At 38.9% G+C, this 21,691-nt stretch overlaps 1 protein-coding gene across 1 annotated transcript; it reads left to right on the plus strand.

Annotated features, from left to right (window-relative positions):
- Nucleotides 1-346: 346 nt before the first annotated feature.
- On the plus strand, nucleotides 347-21,096 carry TSNAX (translin-associated factor X). The gene is made up of 5 exons (XM_010191986.1): nucleotides 347-454; nucleotides 2,867-2,981; nucleotides 4,663-4,793; nucleotides 18,890-19,017; nucleotides 20,560-21,096. Exons 1-5 carry the CDS (start codon nucleotides 439-441, stop codon nucleotides 20,929-20,931), a joined length of 762 nt encoding a protein of 253 aa, XP_010190288.1. The 5' UTR covers nucleotides 347-438; the 3' UTR covers nucleotides 20,932-21,096.
- The last annotated feature ends 595 nt before the right edge of the window (nucleotides 21,097-21,691 follow it).

Genomic DNA, 21,691 nt, shown 5'->3' on the forward strand with positions numbered 1-21,691 from the left:
GCGGCCCTTCCCTTATGGAAAGGAAACAAAAGGGTGTGAAAACCTTGCCAAAAAAACCCCAACAAACAAACCTTGGGATTCTAACACACTCCACACTGCCGCAGTCCTACTGGTGAAACTGGTAGGATTTTATCTAATTTTCACTAGGAATGTAGTAGGAAAAGTAGCATGGTGATGTGAAGATGACATCAGTTGGTAATGAGGTTCATCCCATTACCTTATTCTATCCTGTAAAATATGGCTACCATCAGGAATGCTCTGAAGACAACATTCTGATGCTGACTATGCTCTGGCAAAACTGATTTATTTTAAAGTATTTTTTTGTGTGTGTATCTTCTATTAATAGGATCAGGTGGGTTCCGAAAACGAAAGCATGACAATTTTCCACATGGTCAAAGAAGAGAGGAAAAAGAGAATGTTAATCTGTCTTCACCTTTGATGACATCTTTTAAATGTAAGTAAGCATTTGGAAAGCAAGATTATAAAAACATCTGGTATAGAAATAGCTGGGAAATTACTGGGATTTAGTGATGGAATAAACCAGCTTTCTCTGGGGAGAAACTTGAAACTAGTTGGGCTCATCTTTCATACATTTAGAACTTGGTGTTTTGCTTTTTGTGCAATAAAGTCCTGAGTGTGGGATTTCACATAGCTACGCCTGACTCATGACTTGCTTCCTTTCTCATCCTACCTCCTGTTCTCCCTCTTCACCCCGCTTGCGCTGAACCTTATGCTAAGCAGACTTCAGAAGTGTTCAGCCAGATAAAAGATGACCAGGCCATTTGGTGGCAGAAAACTAAGATATGTAGAAGTGTAATGAGAATCTGAGCCATGGGGACAAGAGGAGGCAATGACTACCTTTAGGGAGACTCAGAGGGCTCTTAGCTGTTGACCTTAGCTCTGGTGCATAGATAACTAAGCTACTTTAATGTAAACCTGGATGCATTGATTGGCGAGTTTGCAGCTGGTTTATATGTATGCTTTTTAAAAATAAGAGTTTAGCTAACTAATACAGACCTGTGTGTAGACACTTCAGTTTGAGTGTTTTATGAAATTAGCTTGTATTTTGCTTTCTTCAAATAATCAAGTTGTTTTCACAGGATTTTGCCTCAACTCATATTTAAAGTACAGTAAATTTAGTTGAACTTTCTCGTTAGAGAAGCCCAAACAAGGCAAAGTTGAGCTTCAGAAATTATAAGCCTTGACAGAAGGAGGAAGGAGATGTGATACAGGGAACAGATTAATTCTTGTTGTAAAATTTTCCCTGTCCCTCCTGTTTCTTATGAAGCTAAGGAGGGTGAAGAAGTAAGAGCTGGATGGCTGTTATAGACGATCACTTCAACGTAATGTAATTGCCTTGCTTTCTTTAAAAGAGCTGTTTCTTTTTTTATCTGTAAGTCAGCTTGGAAGATGATTAACTTTGACCCCTGAACTTTTATATTGAATAATGTACATACACTTGCACTTGAATTGAGTAATTCAACTGTGTTCTTAACTTTTCACTGTCAAGCTTATCAGTTAATCAGTAGGGTACTCTAAAAGATAAATTAAAAAGAAATCAAAAAGCCAAAATGTCTAGAAGAGACTGGGGGCATTGCTAATATTGTCGATCTTCAGAATAGTGAATTTCCTGGTAGGTGAAAGTGGTAAATGATCACTGGAAATGTCACATATAGCACCCTATGAAGTAAAGTAACAGTCAGCCTCCCTCAAGTTTCTGTCACTATGAACTGGGGAAAATTTTTCCTTGATTTTATCTTTTTCAGCGATAGACTTGACTCAGACTTTAGAAGAGACACACCAGATAGACACGTGAAAGATGTAGAAGATCTTCTCCTAGAGCGTCAGAGAAGACTGGGGAGAACAGAACTAAATTAGAGGAACCAAGTTTTTATGAAGGCAATAGGAAATAGTTATTTTTGTAGCTTCAACTGATTTTTGCTTGCCAGCAAACTGCTATGCTTTTCTAAAGGATATTCACTTGGCAGACAGTTTAAGAATGTAACCTCTTAGCTTATTTTCACCATCTTCTCGCATGGACACTTTAGCACCTCAGACAGTTATGAAGGAAATGCGTTAGATTTCTTATAAATATCTGTTAATGGTTTATTTAGTGGAATAATGGTCTCTAAAATGTTAATGGTATCTGTGATACATTCTTAATGTTTGACTGTGATAACCAGATACACATCCTCTCTTCTCTGTGTTCATTATAGTTAGACAGAATTTACATCAGCAAATTGGGAATCTTTCTTTAAATAATTAATCTCACTTTGCTTTAGTACTTCTAGTTCTTAGAGATATTAAAATACTTGACTTTTGGCCAGCTCTGGTTGGGATGTGAAATGCAGCTTTTCTTTTTACAAAATGTTGCATTTCAACAGTATATGTGCTTTAGTCACATGCTTTTGTTTGTTTGTTTTGCTTTAGAGACTGGTGAATCTTATTTACTAATGATTGTAGTGTTCTATTTTTTAATTTATCATGTTGAATTTGGGTGAAATTTCAAGTCGGTTTCCTGAACAGCGGTATTGCAGAATAGATTTTATTGTTTAAAACAAGTACTTTACCTTAAAATTGTTTGGGCTGCCTTAAAGCACCATCGGGGTTATTGTATATTTAAGCCTGAGTTATTAACAGTGATATTAACGATGAATTTTGCAGCTCTGACAGGCAGCTGTAGCCTCCACAGGCTGTGCCCCATGCAGGAGCAGCTGCGCTGCCCACCTTGGCTAGAGGCACCCTGGGGAAAAGGCTGGTGGGGCTGGGGCCCATAAGCAGTTACTGTAGCACAGGCTCTGTGCTATTCCCCTACGCTGTATACATGTGATAACCATATGTGTTACTGTCGTGATTTACTCTGCAGCTTTTCAGCTGGAGCTTGACACCAGGCACGATAAGTATGAACGGCTTGTGAAGCTCAGTCGTGATATAACTATTGAGAGCAAAAGAACAATATTTCTGCTCCACAGGTTTACCAGGTGAGTCACTGAGCATGAAAGTGTTTGTAGAAACCTAGAAGCTGCCTTGCAGTGTCCTCTCTATTTGTGATTAATAGCTGCAAGGCTCTATTGAGAGGAATTTAATTAACTTTCCATAGATGTCCTTTAGGGTAGATGTAAGATAATGCATGCACATTCCAGTTAGAGAATTAAAAGATGCTGGTTCAGGTTTCTCATTTGATTTTATTGGCATATTAAACAGGATCAGAGCAGTAGAGTATAACAGATGAGAGCTTTCCAGCTTTCAGCAAGCTGGGAGAGAAGAGTATGCACCCTTCCTTCAGGTTAGTTACCTCTGCAGTTACTTCCCCATTTTGGGTTTTGCAGCCCCACCCTAGGTCATCCATGCAAAGAGGAGGTGACCTGGGTTCTATTTACTTCAATACATACTGCAGCCTGAGACGCTTTCGTGTTAAGTTTTGAGCATCTACATGTTTCGTGTTCTCATGAGCCTTCAGGCAATCATTGGAAGCCACAAACAAAACAGAAGAATAACAGGAAAATTAGAAGCTTTGCATAGTCTGTTGCATAAAATGTTTACTGGATGTGTCAAACTTTGGTCTTTGGTGTGTTACCGTTATAACAGCCCTCCCTGTTCCTTTTCTCAGATTTATTTTTTGTTACCTGTCAATGCATTTCTGTTATAGTAGTAGCTATTTATAGTTACCATAGTAGTAACAGTTATAAATAGAGATTATGAAGTTGCCCTTTTTTTAACTTGGTTGTGTTCCATGAAGAGATGTTGTGATAATTCTAGTAACTGCTACAACCTTGACTGTAAATAGCTACTCCCACTGCAGGGGCTAGATGGCTGGGAACTGGTAGAGGAAAGAACAACAAACTCCTCCTCTTTACTCTGAATTTTAGATTCCTGTTTTGTAAGACATTCCTGGTTTTGTGAGAGTGGAAGCTTTTCATGCTGTATTTTTATTTCCCTCTCCTTTGCTTTTAGCTATTATTGTGGCTTTACTTTCAGAAATATGTTTGCTTTTAAATGTTTTCTCAAGACTAGTCTATTGGTAGTTCCTTAAATAGACTGTAAACGAATATACCATATAGATTATTCGGAGGTGAGGGAGGTGGAAGTTTAAAGGAAATTAGATCAGCTAAACTTCAAATGCAAAGTATGTATTGTGGTTGTGATTCAGATATTTCAGCAGTTCCTGAATGGCATAGTCCATAGTAACTTCCTAAAAAAAAAATCACATGTAGAAGTAGATCACGTATTGTATTTTGCAATACTGTAATGTATTGCAAAATACCATACATGATATACTGTAATGTGTTGCAATTTTTTTTTTTTTTAGAAGTTGAAGGACTTCTGCAAATACTGCTGGTTTTCCAGGATATTTTTTGAAGCTTTTGCATGTTTCTCATTGTTCTTATGTAAGCAATAATTAAAACTCTAGTCTGGAATAAACAACATGCTACCAGAACTATGTTTGGATGGTGGATTATTTTCATGGGAAAAGTCTACAGAATTTCAGAATCTGCAATAAGTATCAATGAAAGTTCGACTGTTTCTCATTCTGATACCAGTTTTGCTTTTTCCTGAAGCCATTTAAAATCTATTGGTTAGTAAAAGAAAATGTGCAATGTTTTGTAGCTATTTGCTCATATTTTGAAAGCTGCTCTTTCTGTTTCTGTTTTGTGATTGCAGCGCTCCCAATGGGAAAGAAATACTAAATGAATCTGAAGTCAAGCTAGATGCTGTCCGACGGAAGATTAAGGAGGTTGCACAAGAACTGATTGGAGAAGATATGTATCAGTTCCACAGGGCCATATCTCCAGGTGAATTATTTTAAAATAGGGAAAGTATGCTATTTCGCACTGAACTCTGTTTCTCTTTACACAGCAGTAGATCCTTTTCATGCCGCAAGTCTGAATTTGGCACATTTCTATGGAAATAAATTAGGACTTAGATTAATCTTTGCTGTTAGGAGAGTTAGCTCTGGTACTGGAGAGGCTATTGCCCTACAGTCATCTTACCATTGCAGTTAAATGAAGATTTAAATGGGAGATAAAAACTGGAAAAATTCGGATCCTGACCTAAACTGAAGCTAGGAGTAGTTTAAACTAATGTGCTGGCTGGTATTCTCTGACGGAGAGGACTATGTGCAACACACACCTTTACCCCAGCTGTAGGGTTATAATTTCTGGAAGGAAAGTAGGAGCAACTATCTTGTAAAATTACCCCATTTTGAGTTGATAAATTTAATGAATTAAAATCCTTAGATTAGCATTTCCTTTCTTCTAAAGACTCAAAATGTGTTTCTGTCTCTCAGCTTACAAGCCTTATGTCAGTTTGTCTATTTCAATCACGTTTTCTGCTCATCTCTGTAAATAGGTCTTGAGATTCCTTGAGATACTGAGTCCTACTGCTTTCGTGACTCTTGCTGTCAAATCACATTTCTTTACTGAATCTTTGTTGCCAGTTGAAATCTTACCTAAAATTGTTATACCCTGTTAGTGGCAACATAGGAGTAAAATATGTAACTGCTGTTTTGACATCTTGGTCATGGTATAAAAGTGTCTTGTGCTTATCAATCTTGTTTTAAACCTATTGGAGTCCTGTATATTTTTCTTTGTTCAGGCAAGTCGCCTTCAGCTGAGGAGAGCTGAAGAGTTGCCCTGAATGATTAAATTGTTTAAAAATGTCCACAGAATTGATTTGATAAACTAACTGCAAATACATCTGTGTAATCTACAAGACAAATGGTGCACAGGTTAGCTTATACTTATGTCTTAGGCAAACTGAAGTTTGTTAAGAGTGAGACGGCTCTTAAGTGAAAGCTTGGTTTGGCACTTCTGAACCAGAAGGAGCTTGCTATTCTAGTCTTCAATGGCTCTACTTCAGTTCCACAGTCCTTCTACCTGTGGTACATTGGGTTGTTCAAATTAAATATAAGTAGTTAGAAGAGTCACAATCTGTGTGGGTCTTGCTGCTATTTATAGCTTAGTACTATAATGAGGCAATGGAAAGAAAGAGATAATTCAGGATGCTACAGATGACGTCAAACTGTGAACAATACTAGTCCAAGATATTATGAGTTTCTTGAAATGCTGAAAACGTGTTTGAATTTTCACTTTAAGTACTACATATAAAGCTGAAAATCCTTGCATTCAATTGTATGAACAAAATTTTTTGAACGCTTCGTTGAGATTTGTAAACCTTGTCTGAATAACCCTTGAAGCTTGTAGTCTTGTGAGTCATGTAATGCTATCTATAGAACACCTTTTGAGGTCTTCTACCTCATGAATCTTTGTGTGAGACCTTATGAGACAGGCTATCAGCCTTGCCATGTGAGCAAAATTGTTACAGGATAACCAGCTGCCCTGCATCAGCTGCTTCACCTGAACTGTCTCCATTTTCTTAGTACGTGGCTAAATTCAGAGACATACCTCCCTCTGTTTTTTACTGAGGGGCAACTTGGAATTAGTTTGCATTCATCTCAGATGTGATAGAGTACACACCCATGTAGCAGACACATGAAAACTTATCGTGCAATAACTTTGGTGTGTACTCATAAAGCAAATGAGCAAACTTGATGGTAGGTTTCTACTTCCAGATTCTCTCTTCTGAGTTAAAAAAAAAGAGGACTGGTTTTGGTTTTTTAAAAAAACATTTTCCAACGTGAAAAAATATTTTTTTTTAATATGACAGATATGTCAAGTTAAGCTAGCCATAGCAAGCTGAAAATAAGTGAATTAGTGGAAAAATTTCTGTTCACGTTTGCTTTGTGTATTTGGTAAATACTCATACATAATCAGCTACACTGATTCTCCTGCATAATCCATTTCTGACTTGCATAAAGATACCTGCTGATATCAAAATGGACCTGAATAAACTCTTTAGAAAACAACTGAAAATACGCTATTTGGAACAATTCAGCATTTTTATAACTTTTCCCCAGTGGTTTCAATCTCAGCCTCTTAAAGTGACTAAGATGTATTGGTTCATTGAATACCAGGCCAAATTACTATAGACCTCCAGCAGAGGAAGTTAGAGGCCTGCTGCATGTGTATGATGACTCAGTGCCTCCACAGCTGCATAGCTTTTAGAATGGACCAGACTGTTGTAGTTGGAAGGGACCTACAATGCTCATCCAGTCCAACTGCCTGACCAATTCAGGGCTGACCAAAGGTTAAAGAGTGTTATTAAGGGCATTCTCCAAATGCCTTTTAAACACTGAGAGGCTTGGGGCATTGGCCACCTCTCTAGGAAGCCTGTTCCAGTGTTTGACCAACCTCTTGGAAAAGAAATGCTTCCTGATGTCCAGTCTAAACCTCTCCTGGTGCAGCTTTGAACCATTCCCCTGTGCCCTGTCACTGGGTAACAGGGAGAAGGGCTCAGCCCCTCCCCCTCCACTACCCCTCCTCAGGAAGCTGCAGAGAGCAATGAGGTTGCCCCTCACCCTCCTTTTCTCCAAACTAGACAAGCCCAAAGTCTTAGCTGCTCCTCATAGGACATTCCTGCCAGCCCTGTCACCAGCTTTGTTGCCCACCTCTGGATGCATTCAAGGACCTTCACATCCTTCTTAAATTATGGGGCCCAGAACTGCACACAGTTCCATACACAGCAGCACATCCCTAACATTTGCATGGGTCTTGGAGTAAGATTGTCATAGAATTAAAGAGTTTTATTACTGCAGTTGTAAGACAACTTCAAAGAATGAATCTTGCTGACCTCCATAGGTAAAAACAAAGGATGGCAAAGAGGTGTTAATACACTAAATAATAAGGGGGAGGAGAAGTAGACTCTGCTGTGCATCTTTCCAGCAGTCAGGTGTGCAGCCTCTCAAACAAATCCCTGAACTTTGCCGTTTTGTGGACATAACTAAAAGATAGAAATATGCAGCCCCACGTTACATTTCTGGAGTTAGAACTGGGAATGGCTGTACTTTTACCTTTTTCCTCTCTTCAGGTGACATGAGTAAGTGGCAAGTCTGGAGTCTCATGAGTTATATAATAGTGCCTGGCCCTAAGATCTCCCCACTGTTGCTGTAATTAGGTAGTTCTTGCCTTATTAAGAAGACTGTATAAAATCCAACTAAAATAAGTTGACTTCATTCCATTTCTCTGGGTCACCCACAGCATCGTCTTAAGTTCTGGCTCTTCTACATGATGCTTCTCGGTATCAGGAGTTTGTGATAACTGGTGTTCCTTGTGCTTATTTTGTAAGGATGTGTGTTAGAATATATGTGTGTGTGTCCAAGAAGACAGGGAATGCTTTTAGGCATTGTTTAAATGAGCTTGTGTGTATGACAGGTATGAAATGCAAACTTTTAGCCAGAGCTTTACTCTTACCTTACTAATGAAATCCTCCGCTCTCCAGTTAGTCATTGGGATGGCAAGAAAGGGAATATGTAGGCTTAAAGACTTGTAGATACTGATTGTGCTGAGGCTGGGATCATGGAGGTGTCAGATGTGTGAAGATGCTCGATGTCAGTATTATGAAGTTGAGATAGAAAACCTAGAGACATGAAGAATGAGGGGACAGTTAGATAAGGAGCAACTGTGAGAGGGCATGCTTTATTCCCCCTGCCCCCACTGTTTATGAAGAACTGTAATTGGGGGGGAAACAGTGATAAGAGTTAAGAATGTTGCTTTTAGTTTTGTTTTTCAGTCTAGTGTTCTTTAATTGTTGCTTTTTTCACAGTGGAAATAGCTTGCATGCCTTTTTGAAAATAAATGTAGCTAGGAAAAGTGCTAGGTCTTTTTTCTTTGTGTGTTTCCTAAGGCTGTAAGTCTTGACCTTTCTTTTACCCGGTTTTCAATTCTGATTTTGTATATTAAAGAAATTCTGGAGAACTAGTTAAAAAGCTTGCCGTTAAACTGCTTTTTTCGTCAAAAAAATAACGAAACGCCTATATCCCATATCTCAAAAGCAGCATGTCCAATTAACCTCAAACTTCCTAAAAATATTCTCCTTTGTCTTGAAACCAAACACGAAACATCCTCCTGTTCCCCACCCTACCTCTCACAGAAAGAGTAAAAGGGATCAAAACTGGGCTTATAATGGAAACCATCGTAGCAAGCCTTAACTGGGGAATCATGACTGTCTGCATAATAAAGCTACCTAATACATATTTTATTCACTATAATAACTGTTAGCCTATAAATAGAAGAGCGCTATGAGTATAATGCTTGGGAATATTGTTTGCCACTTGTAATTGTTAAGTGCTTTTTTTGGGGTTACTCCAAGCAGTTGTTCTTTTGACTTGAAGATAAAACAATTCTGGCAGAGCACTAAAGGAGTTTCATGCTTTCCCTCATTAAGAATAGTGCTAATGGCACGCAGGTCGTTTCCCCAAAGGACACTTGCATGAGCTCAAACACTGAGTATAGCACTAATTGAACAACAACAAAAACTGATGACTGTTTTCTACACGTTTCTTAACAGTACAGATTGTCCCAGGGGATGATTAAACAAGCAAACAAAGAGATACTGACATAATGAAGTCTTTTTTTTTATGTAGAGCTCTTCATTTGTTATGTTAGAATGTTCTGCTTTGTTGATATTTTTAAAGCTTTACTATTTGTAATATAGAATTCCTGCTCCTTTGCCCCACTTTGCAATGTGTACCTTATATATCCTGTGAGGAAATGCATACTGTTTCTTTAAAATGGTTATGAGATGCTGCAAGAAAAGGACTGAAAAAAATTGTATGAATTTATGAAAAGGAGGAAGAAATTTTTCGGGATTTTATATATGTATGTATGTATGTGTGTTTGGATGTTTATATATCTCTATATATAGATAAATACAGATATATAAGCTCTTAAATGCTAAGGAAAATATCTAAGGATACTAAGGAAAGACCTGTATGAGCCTTAAAGACAAGAAAGAGGGTGCTCTGCAACACCCTAGGTTTTATGAAATTAAGCATGTTCCAAACCTACTGCAAAGGGAAACTATGAGTTGCTTGATAGGTTGGCTTTGTGTGGGATTGAATGGAGTACCATTTTAACATGATTTTGTTACATATAGTCTCTAGCTATTTGAAGAGTTACTCAGTTTTTTTGTCCCTTAACAATAAGGGCTTGTGAGAGAATTGTAAGGCTTTTGAGGTGTAAAACTATTTTCTATAGGGCAGCTTGACTGAAAAACCTCTTGGAGTGATAGTTTTAACAACTTGTTGATGTTTTTACGGTGAGATCATTCAGTTCTGCTAGGAGCAAGCATAGGTGTAGCATTATCTTCGCAACTGATAGCTGTACGGCGGAATATGGAATGAGAAGCCTGTAATTCTTCTGGGGCTTCTTCAGTAGCATGGCCTGGAGTGATGATAGCGTTTGCCAGCAAAGCATGGTTGGCTGACCTTTCCGCTTGCTGTGTGCCTGTGCTCGCAGCAGTGGTGAGTGGCGTGGTGTGCGCAAAGCAGCTCATTAGCTGTTTATCATGTCTGCACTTGCTTGCAATAGGATTAGATGATGAGGCTGTAAAATGTCAGCACCTTGTCAAAACTATCACTCTGTGACCGCTTCTGATGATGATGATGCGGGAAATTCTGTGTAAAAGTTCAGCACTGACACAGTCTAACACATAATTTATCTTGTGCAGGTGCTATTTGTGTTCTGAGAGAATGAGTTAATGGAGCTTATTTCACTCTCCTGCCTTGTTCGACTCAGAGTCTCTTTAGGCGTGTAATCATTCTGCAACTAACTGCATTTCTGGATTGGACCAAGTCAGTCAAGGCTGTGTGGATGGAAAGGAAAGACTTTAATTGTGCTAGAATACCATTTTTATCTGCAGTATGTAGGACCACCAGACGTGAAGCTATGGAGATGAGTGGGGTCCATCCAATCAGGCCAGATTTAGATTACTGATTATTTAAGTAATATTGAGGGGTTTTGGTATTACAGAATCACAGAATATTAGGAGTTGGAAGGGACCTCGAAAGATCATCCAGTCCAACCCCAGATTGTATTGTATGAAGGATGCGGATTAGAACACAAGCTAAAGGAACTATGCAAATAATGTTTTCTGTGTTACCTGTTTTTTTGTTCTTAACTTTTTCACTATGGAAGGAACATCTCACACTCAGGCTGTGCTAGCTACCTTTGTATTTGTAAACACCTAGGTCTTTCTGAAACAATACCAAGGTAAATAACTATTCAGCACATCAGGAACAGTAGAAGTAGGACCTTCTTTTCTTCTTAAGCTTAAAAACCGTCATAAAACCGAGTGACAATTTAATTGTAGGCTGATGATACAACGGAAAAGCTTTTTACTGCATGAGGAAGGTATCGTGAATTGTAACTGTCTCACCCAGGAAAAGACTTGAATACATGTAAGACTTGAAAGGAAAGCTATCCATGCAGGAAGCAATCAGGTTTCTGCAAGATGATGGGAAAACATAATAGCACAGGAACAGGATGTAACTGAAGAATTAAAGTTCATCTCTTTGCTGTTGTGGGTGAGAGGTAAAATGCCAGAAATGGAAACAAAGTTTCCTGATTATACTGGACAATTAATGGAATTTGCAGTGAATAAGCTAATATTTATCAGATCTGATTTTGTTACTTTCTCTGTTTCTCTGGTGTCCTCAAATCACCAAGCATGCCAGCAAACATTGGCAAACTGGTTTTCTTCACCCTGCAAGTTGCTTGTTTGAAACTTCATACCTTCAGTTAGTTGCATTTTACTACCCTTCAGTTATTTCTGCTTCGTGCCTTTTTTTCTGGATTCTTCCAGGGAAAGTGAAAAATTAGCAACTGCAAAACCTCTCACTTTCCACTTTCTGCTGCAGGGTTTGTATGTCCATACACAAAAGCTTGAAACAAACCTGTGAAAACGAATGTGAATTCAGACATGACTAAACAGGGCATGCACTATGTGAGCATTGGTTATCAGCTGATCCCTGAAAGAGCCATTGGGTTCGACATAAGCCATAAATACAGCAGCAGCCATTGAGGGCAGCATAAGTCCATAAGCAAAGCTATGTACTGTCTTTTTAAAGTTGTGTGCTGTGGTTAAGGCAAAGAAAGATTGTCCTTTCCTAGTTCTAACTAAAGACCTAACTTTCCAGAAGTCCTGCAGTGCTATTATGGCAACTACTGCAGATTATCATGCTGAAACTAGTGATGTTGTTTGTCTTTTAATTCAGTTTCATAACTAGCAAATGAAGGATACCTTGTGCTCTGGCTCAGGAACTTTATTGACCCTGCAGCTGTTAACATCAGTCATTCACAGACCAGAGCTCTTCAGCCTTTACAGGAACCAAGCGCAGGTGGAACATGAGCGAAGACCAAGAAAAATCTATGAACCTTTTTTGTTTGTTTGTTTAAATTCACAGCGGAGAATGTGTCATAGAGGAACTCCATCCCAGGAAACAACTAGTATAGCGCATCATGATTAGGTTTTTGTTTTGCAGTTATGTGGTAGGAAATAGAGGTTGTTGAGTGGTGATGCACCTGTTTTACAATCTCACCAGATCTGTATTTATGAGGATAAATGGCCACCATTGGTACTTCTGGCGTGCTACTGAGCTGGGGCTGTTGCATGAAAACAGCATTATCCTGAGAACTTTCACTGGGGTTTGAACTGAAGAAGCTGTGTGGTGTTAGGTGCGCTTCCTTCTTTGATCATTGAACATCCTGGCTGAATCTGAGCTTCCGTTCTTTGCTATCTTGAACACTTGCCCTCAGGGTTGTTAGTAGTGTAAAATTTGCTATCTAACTGAATGACTTTTGAAACTCTATATGAATTATAAAGGCAATTGGAGGTAGTCAAAGAAATTGGGAAGTCTGGGAATAGTGTCTTGGTTGTTTGGGTTTTTTTTGTTTGGTCTTTCTTTTTTTAAGAACTCGGTCATGTAGAACATTGGCTGCTACCAAAAAATCCCCACTCTTCAGAACAAAAAAACTTGGTTACAAAAGTAACCATGGTACATTCCTCAGGCCTTCAAGTAGGAGCAAAATGAAAGCTTGTGAATTTCTCATTCGCAGTGAGTCATCTGCAGAAAACCTAGCATTTGTGGTATGTACACAAATTTCTAATAACAGTAACAAAAAGGCTCAAACTGTTCTCTGCAATGAGAGATTTAAATATTCATTGCAGGGTTTTTGTGCCTATTTGGGGGAATAATTTAACTGTAACAGGCACCTTTGCCTATTAAATAGGGAACCTATATTTGTTTTGTAGTTATTGGGAAAACAGACTACTCTTGGTATTACCTTTTCCCTAAATTTGGTGTGTATTCAACTTTAAACGAAGTGCAAACAATGTTAACACTTCAGTATCTGAAATACATCACTTCAACACGAGCTGCTAGAAGGGAACAGAACTTCTTGGCAGTCATAGATGTGTCAAGTAGCCATTGACAAATCAACAAAGTATTCAGGGCTTAATAAGAGAAATTTGCATAAATTTAGTTATTGATATAGTAAACAGGTTTAGACAAATCACTGCCAGATGTAATGTACAGTCTTTACATTCCATTGGTAATCTGTTCAAGGTTATTTAAGTTTTTTCTGACAAGTATTCACATCTGGGTTTGTACTGATTACTGAAGTAATTTCAAGACTGGATTGATAAAATGGAGCAGTTTGTTTGTGTGGCTGTGGACTTTGCTGTGTTTTGTCTCTCCGCAGTTCCCATAAAAATTCAGAGACTACTCTTAGCCCTACCTGTCATAATGACTCAGCTCTTGAATGACTCAGTGAATAAAAACTGATTTTTTTTTTTCCCAAATGTACAAGCTTTTATGGCCATTTGTTCTAGTGCTTTTATTTGTATTTGTTAGTTAGTCCCATTTAATAAAATCCATCCCTGAGTGCAATTATCCTTTTCAGCCATTTTCACAACAAGATGTCCAGAGCATGCCTGCCTTGGAGGATAGTTGGCTTTATGCTCTTGCTGTACTGTTATAAAGTCAACCTTTGTCTTCACGCTCAACACAATCAACAAAGCAGTTGAATTGTTTCACAGCCTCAGTTTTAGTTTAATTACTTAAGTTTTTTATCACGTGTGTGTGGAAAGAGACCTGTGAATCTAAGGAGTCATTGCCAAGTGTGCAGAAAACTTCAATGGAAAAGACTGAGGAGTAAATTGTTGGTTTTGTCTTAATAGGATGCTAACTCTGAAGCAAAATTATTTAATTTGTGTATTAATGCTTTTAAATTTATTGCTTGTACTTGTTTCAGTTAATGTACCTGGTTAATTATTTGCTTGTTTCACCAGTTCTCTCCTTCATTGGAGAATATGCTTGTAGAAGTGGGTTTGGTGATTGGTTTCACCAATCCTCCCTGTATTCTGCGAAGCTTAGTAATAAGTGCTCTCCACTTTAACTCTGGGTTTTCTCTGTTTGGGATTTCCACAAGGATATGACTCCTCTTTTTTTTTTTCCAGGCTTGCTGGGGGCTGAGTGTGTGGGTTTTTTATTGATTCTATTTGTTTGGGGTTTTTTTTAGCACGAATGTAACTTGCTGGCCTAAACATGATGGTGAGATATTGCTGTGGCTGTGCTGTTTTGATTTCCTAATGAATTTGCAAGTGGGTAGTTTCACATGACTCGCCCTGTAAATAACGAGCCGCACCCTTCATACAGTGATCCTGGACGAAACTCGCTGTGTGGATTTTCCTACCATCGTTCTAGTGGCTGCACGGTTTAGGGGAGGAGGTAGGTAAGAGAACAGGGGCTGTTATCTACTTGTGTCCTAACCGTCAGCACAGGCTGCACTGTGAGCAGGAAGATACAGAGAAAGAGGAAAGAAAGGATGAAAGGGGAGAAGGAAAATGAGTTTGAGGAGAAATAGAGAAGAGGCTTATTCGGGAAGATGGCAGGTAGCATTAGCATTGCTAACCTCAAGAACTGAGAGGCATGAAATCAATTTTAATCTATTTTTTAACTGTTGAACAGATATTTAAAGGAGGAAATGAAGTAAACAGAATTTTAGGAGTGTACTCTCACCTCTTATTTAATCTGTCATTCTGTGTTAAAGCTTCCATGTGTGTGTGCATGCATGTATGTCTCAGGTGGGATTAGATTTTGTTTACCCTGACCTGACTACTGCAATTGAGGATCTTCTGTTCTTTGCTCATTTTTTAAGTAGAACTGTCTTCTCCTACACCTTATGCATTCCTTTGACTCTTGGATTCAGTGCTCAAATGACTTGATTTTTTTTAAGAAACCTGATTTCTTGCTAGGTTTCTTAGAGAAATTGCTTAACAGTTCTGTCCCAGACCTTGCATATGTAGATAAGGATAGATGTCTCGAATATCAGCTGATATAGCTGGCAAAAGAAATGCACAAACTTTCAGGAACAAAATCTCCTTCTTTTATAGTTAATAAGTGCTCAGAAGATACCTCAGTGCAACTTTCTAGTTCTCATGTAGAAAAATAAGTTTTCAAAATATAGAAGGAAGAAATTATACTGGGTCACTGTAAGTTGTCATTAGTACAAGCTATTTATATAGAGTAAATGTAATAAAATAAAAAAAATAAATTGTTACCTTACTTGTAATTTTAAGAAGTGTAGTAGCAATTATACAGTGCCTTTAATTGGGATTTTTGGTCTGAGTACTAGAAAAAAAAATACATAAAAGGCAGTCTTACAAGCTGTTCCATTACTGGCAGCTCGATCTGTAAATAAGCCAATTTTGGAATAAATCCAAAACAACAGCATAAGGGGAAAGGTATTGTTGGATGGTGTAGTGAAATGGGATGGGGGTTTTCACCTTGGGAATTATTTGCTGAAAATAGCGGATGTCCTACCATTAAGCTAAAACATAACATGTTTAAACATCCTTCTACCTGCACATGGAAACACCTTATTTCAAGGTCTTGGGTCATTGAAGTGTCATGTTGTAGCTACTTCTGCAAGAAGGGCTTTTAAAACAGAAAAAGTAGTCAACTATTAATGTTTTTTGGAAACTGGTTGTAACCGGATTTGTAATGGTAACAGCTTTAAATGAGGTTTTGTAAGGGTTGCTTGTAAACAGGGAAAGATGGAAAGGTGACAGTAGATGACAAACCAGACTGTGTGTGCAATATTCTGGTTAAACAGAAGGAGTCAAGAGTGGAACATGTGGTACATGGACAGCAGTGGACAGCAGGAGGAAGCAAATGTGTGCATGTATACATACATATAAGTATGCCTATATAAAATAATACATAAAAATAAATGAATGGAATGAGTCAAACACTTATCCTGGAAAAGGACAAAATGTGTATGGAGAAGTAGTAAAGGGCAGTAGTAAAGACTGTTTACCAAGAAGTTTGAGGTCTGATTTGATCTCTCTGAGAACCTGGGAAAATTCCAAGTTGATTCTTCCTATGTGATAGTCTTCTCCACAGACAGCAGAGAGGGATTTGCACAGATGTTGTCATGTTGAGTGGTGCTATATCTGGTAGCTTGCAGCTTATCTACAGAAAAAACCAAAATTTAATCAGGAATTACAGGCCATGTTACATCAGAAAGTAAGTCAGGAAAGGAATGGGTGATGAAATCTACCTCTCTGCAACTTCTGAAGTTATTTATCTTAGACTATCCAGAGTAGCTTTTATGTAGTATTCTTCTATTGCTGGTGCCCAGAATACTTTACCTGAATTAAGCTGATTAAATTATTGTATTTAATTGGCCTTGCAGCTCCCTGTGTGTGTTCCGATTTGTGAACAGCAGTGCTGAGTGTGGCATGCATTGCTGGATGTTTATTTTGCTTTTCCTGCTGCTGCTGTACAGGAGCACTAAGGGTGCAGGCTGAATTGCCTTTTTGAGTTGCTTCCACTCACCTTGCAAATACATATTAAAGAAAAAAATGAAAGTCAGTCATTGTGCTTTTGTGATTATAATGTGGAAAGCCTTCTACAATTGAATTTTCTCTTGAGGTTACCTCTAGTTTTTTGGGGGTATTTTGACCCACATCTTTTATTCAAATCTATGTGCTCTTCTTTTTGATCCAGATGAAGTCTAAATTTGCTGATTGCTGCATATCTCTGTAGGCTGAGGTCTTGGCCCTCTAGGAGAATGATATGGCATTGTCACCTCTCTTCTTCTCTTGAAGTGAAGTAATCCCTGTAAAATGACTCAGAATGGCTCTGCTAGAGCCATCTCTGTCATGTTCCAGGCTGTTCCTTTAATGTCCTCCTTTGGCGCTTTCTCTCTCCATAGGCCAGATATGCACGTGCATGGATTTTGTCTCCAAACCTTTTTTTAGCTTAATCCTACCATGGCTGTTTGTTCCAGGTTTGTTTCTGCTTTTTTTTCCACTGACAGTGCCAACTTCAGCTTTCTGCTTACGAACTTTCCCCACATGCTTTCCCCAGATCTGCTGTCTGCACATAAGGAAAAACTGACACAACCTGTGAAATCACTGTTTGAACATTCAGGCTCTTTTTCAGATCTCACCTTTGCTATAATGCATACAGAAAATCACCATCTTCTAAGTAGGTAGTGAGATGAAGTTGTGGCAGGTGGCTGCAGATGGCATACAAATCTGCTGCAAGTTACATTGATTATCCCATCTTTTATTTCTTTGCCAATACAACAACTCCTTTTGCCCCCCTGCGTGCCTTGTTTTTAGAGTATAAGTTCTTTTGGACAGAACTTTTTTTCCCCCGTTGAGTGATTTATAAGGACAGATGCTTTGTCCTGAACATGAATTTCACCTAACCTGCATGTTTTAAGGAGCCTGTGAACTAATTCCAACAAAATAGAGAAGTGGGAAATTCAGTTTTAAGCGGGGACATCCTCAACCAGATCAGGTTGCTCAGAGCCCTGTCCAACCTGGCCTTGAATGTTGCCAGAGATGGGGCATCTACCACCTCTCTGGGCAACCTGTTCCAGTGTTTCACCACACTCATGGTAAAAAAGTACTTCCTTATATCTAGTTTGAATCTGCCCTCTTTCAGTTTAAAACTTACACCTCATCACTATACTTCCTGATAGAGTCCCTCCCTATCTTTTCTGTAGGCCACCTTTAAGTACCAAAAGGTTGCAATAAGGTCTTCCTGGAGCCTTCTCCAGGCTGAGCAACCCCAGCTCTCTCAGCGTGTCCTCACAGGAGAGGTGCTCCAGCCCTGTAATCATTTTTGTAGCACTCCTCTGAACCTGCTCCAGCAGGTCTGTTTCTTTCATGTGCTGAGGACTTCAAAGCTGGATGCAGTACTCTGGGTGGGGTCTCACCAGAGCGGAGTAGAGTGCAGAATCGCTTCCCTTGACCTGGTGTCTGCTGCTTCTTTTATGCAGCCCAGGATATGGTTGTCTTTCTGGGCTGTGAGTACACATTGCCAGCTCATTTCCAGCTTTTCAACCACCAGTATCTCCAAGTCATTTTCTGCAGGGCTGCTCTCAATCCTTTAGTCTGTACTGATACCAGGGATACCCCTGACCCATGTGCAGGACCTTGCACTTGGCCTTGTTGAACCTAATTAAGTTCACATAGACCTACTTCTTGAGCTTGTCCAGGTCCCTGTGGGTGGTGTCCCATCCCTCAGATGTGTCAACCGCACCACTCAGCTTGGTGTTGTCTGCAAATTTGCTGAGAGTGAGCTTGATCCCACTGTCGGTGTCATTGGTGAAGACATTAAACAGTCCTGGTCCCAGTATGGAGCCCTGAGGGATGTTATGGGGAGCTGTTCAGTAAGTTTCTGAGAGCGTAACATGATGCTTTATGCTGATATTACAGAAGGTCCTGAATGAAAAATGCAGTTGAAGTAGAAACTTGAAAATGTTTATCTGCTGTGTACTTGGACTGGTTTTCGTACTTCAGCAGTGTGCAGTGTTAGATTTCGTTTCAGTGTTATTTCTGGATCATCTTAGTTTTCACTTTTTGCTAGTAATCTTAAAATAGTCTCACTTAAAAGATTTCTAAAAAGATAATTGTGAGCATGGATCATTGCTGCAAAGTTTGAATCATTAGCTGTATTCTGCTGTTTTTGCAGGACTTCAAGAATATGTTGAGGCAGTCTCATTTCAGTATTTCATCAAAACACGATCTTTGATTAGTGTTGAAGAGATCAACAAACAACTAATATTTACAGTGGAAGACAGAGAAGAAACAACAAACACGGTATGTTTTTCTTTTCTCATGTGGCAAACATCTTTCTGGGATGGAAATGCAATGAGTAGGCTTAGTCAGATTTTTGGCATCTGATTAAATAAGGCTGGTTAGTAGAGGGGTATTGCATATACATGTGGGCTTTGACTCACTTGTTCAAAACATGCTTTTTATTCTGACAAGTAGTAAACTAAATCCGTGGGATACAAGTTTATAAATTTCATATCCTTTATATTCAGAGCAAACTGAACCCCTTCTGGTAGGGGGAAAGATCCAGGATACTCGCAAATAAATGTAGAGGAGGGATTTTTAATGGCTGGGCCTGCCTGTATGTGCTAGTGGTGAATGAATCCAAAGCAGGATGAACTTCATGAATGAAATCTTACAGGACTTGTCACAGGAGACGCTGTATTCAGCTTCTGTTAAAATGTACCGCGTATGTCTTAGCTTGGTCATTTGTAACTTCCCTGGAGTTGATCTTGACGTGTCCCCTCAGAGGACAAGCTCATGTCTCATCGTACCGTAGCCCTAATACCATATCTCTGATTTCTTGACTTGCCCACATCCTACCCTGCACTAAATAGAGCCTTTTGTGTAGGGACAAGCTGCTGCCACTGACCCCAGTAAACCGAGTACAAGTTTGATTGCTGATAGGGTGACAAATGGTGATTTTGTAGTAATGTACAGAAGTGCATGTGCAGTGCACATGAAAGGTACAGTAATGCACAGCACTCCTGCTTTAGCTGAATTCCTGAGTCTGCTTCCATTGAAGAGATTCTGCTGTAAAGCACTTTTTATTCTATCTTGGTTCTCTTGGTAGGATATTTGCAAAGAAGCCAAGTTTTTAGCATAAGTTCATTTGTTCTTACCCTTCTGACCAGATTTGTGAATTTGGGTGGAGAGCACATTATGGGAACAAGGGTACAGAAAGAAACCTGTGTTGTCTCCCAAGGTACCGATATTTTGGCAATAAAAAGCACTGGAAGCTTTGATATGGGAGCAAACCTGTAATTTTTTGATGAGTTTTCTTCATTAAATATTTTTTTACCTGTTTTAATGAAAAATTAATTTTTTTCTTCTAAAGCTTCTTGTAGAAAATATATTTTGAAATTCAAGATACTATTACAGAATCATATGATTTGTTTTTATAATGCAGACTCTTTTCTGATTCTTTGGACAGACCGTTTAGGGAAAATTTAAATCCATTAGGCTGAGATCTGTCTGCCAAAAAAAAAAAGCAACTGCAAATAAATGTTGGTCCAAAGATGTGGTAATTCTGTTTGCAAACAGCGATGGTAGAGGCAGTGTATGTCTGTCATGTTTGCTAGAATGGAAATCAATTCTCAAGTGGAAATTATGATTTTATGCCTTCTGGTATGCTGGAAGGAGATTAGTGCTTCTGAAATCAGACTGTGTGGAAGTGCCACGCAATTTTAATTTTCTGAAGTGTTTTTAGTTACCAGTTATTTTAGAAAAGTTAGCGTGTATTTGAACCATTGTAGACTGCTTTTTTTATATTTCTCAGTACGGGACTTTGTTTTGTTCTGTCCTCAGACCTCCAATGTCCATGAAAAGCAACCACGCACTTGGAGCCTGAAGGTGACACCTGTGGATTACCTGCTGGGAGTGGCGGATCTCACGGGAGAGCTGATGCGGCTGTGCATCAGCAGTGTTGGAAACGGTGACATAGACACGCCTTTTGAACTGAGCCAGTTCTTACGTCAGATTTACGATGGCTTTACTTTCATTGGCAACACTGGACCTTATGAAGTGGCTAAGAAGCTGTACACCTTGAAGCAGAGCCTGGCGAAAGTAGAGAATGCCTGCTACACGCTAAAAGTACGGGGATCTGAAATCCCAAAGCACATGCTGGCTGATGTGTTCTCCACCAAAACGGAATTGATTGACCAGGAGGAGGGCCTGTAAATAGCCTTAAAATAAGGAGACTGTTGTGACTTGGAAGGGAAGAGGACTTAGAGAAAAAAAAGGTTTTTAGTTATGGTTTGTGGGGTTTTGACGCTTCTCAAAGCTTTTCAGGTAGGGACAATTTTAGTTTTATCTATGAGAATGTTGTTTGCAGCGGTAATTTGTAACCAAAAATAATTTTTATGATGTGCAAGAGAACGAATGTTTGACTTTGTCCTCTTGATATGGAATTTCCTGTATTGCTCCATTGTATCTTCTTTCAGAATAACCAAAATCTCCACTGAGCTCTACACCAGTGACTGTCAGTTGTGCGAGTCACCTCAGACTGTTGTGGTTGCTGTTATCAGTTTTCAGCAAGCACAGCTGTGGAAAAAAAATGGTGAGGTACTGTTATTTAGCATTATCCCTGTTATCTTAGTATTTGGGTTCTATACTCGTGTCATACCTAAAACAATGCACTTATGTATGTGTAAGGTCATCCTGTGACTTGAAACTGAGGTGGTCTCAAAGGTGCCATGCAACTTCAGTTTTTTCTGATTAATGCTTTTTTGCATGAAACTGAAGCAAAGTCAACTTTTCACCAATTGATAATGAAGCTAATGACACTGGGTAAATAACTACTGTGCACTCGTTATTTTGGGGCTCCATTTAATTGAACTCTGTTCAAGTTAACACTGGTACTGCATAGTTTTGATGTAGCTAGGAAATCCACAAGAAAAATAACTGTGGAATGTACTGGTTTACATTTTTTGTAATACAG

Source organism: Mesitornis unicolor, unplaced genomic scaffold (assembly GCF_000695765.1).
Source record: "Mesitornis unicolor isolate BGI_N332 unplaced genomic scaffold, ASM69576v1 scaffold27899, whole genome shotgun sequence".
Lineage (NCBI taxonomy): Eukaryota > Metazoa > Chordata > Aves > Mesitornithiformes > Mesitornithidae > Mesitornis > Mesitornis unicolor.

Coding starts and splice junctions, on each gene's coding strand:
- TSNAX (XM_010191986.1), top strand. Junction 2,982..4,662: donor CTGCTCCACAGGTTTACCAG/GTGAGTCACTGA, acceptor TTGTGATTGCAG/CGCTCCCAATGGGAAAGAAA. Junction 4,794..18,889: donor CCACAGGGCCATATCTCCAG/GTGAATTATTTT, acceptor CTGTTTTTGCAG/GACTTCAAGAATATGTTGAG.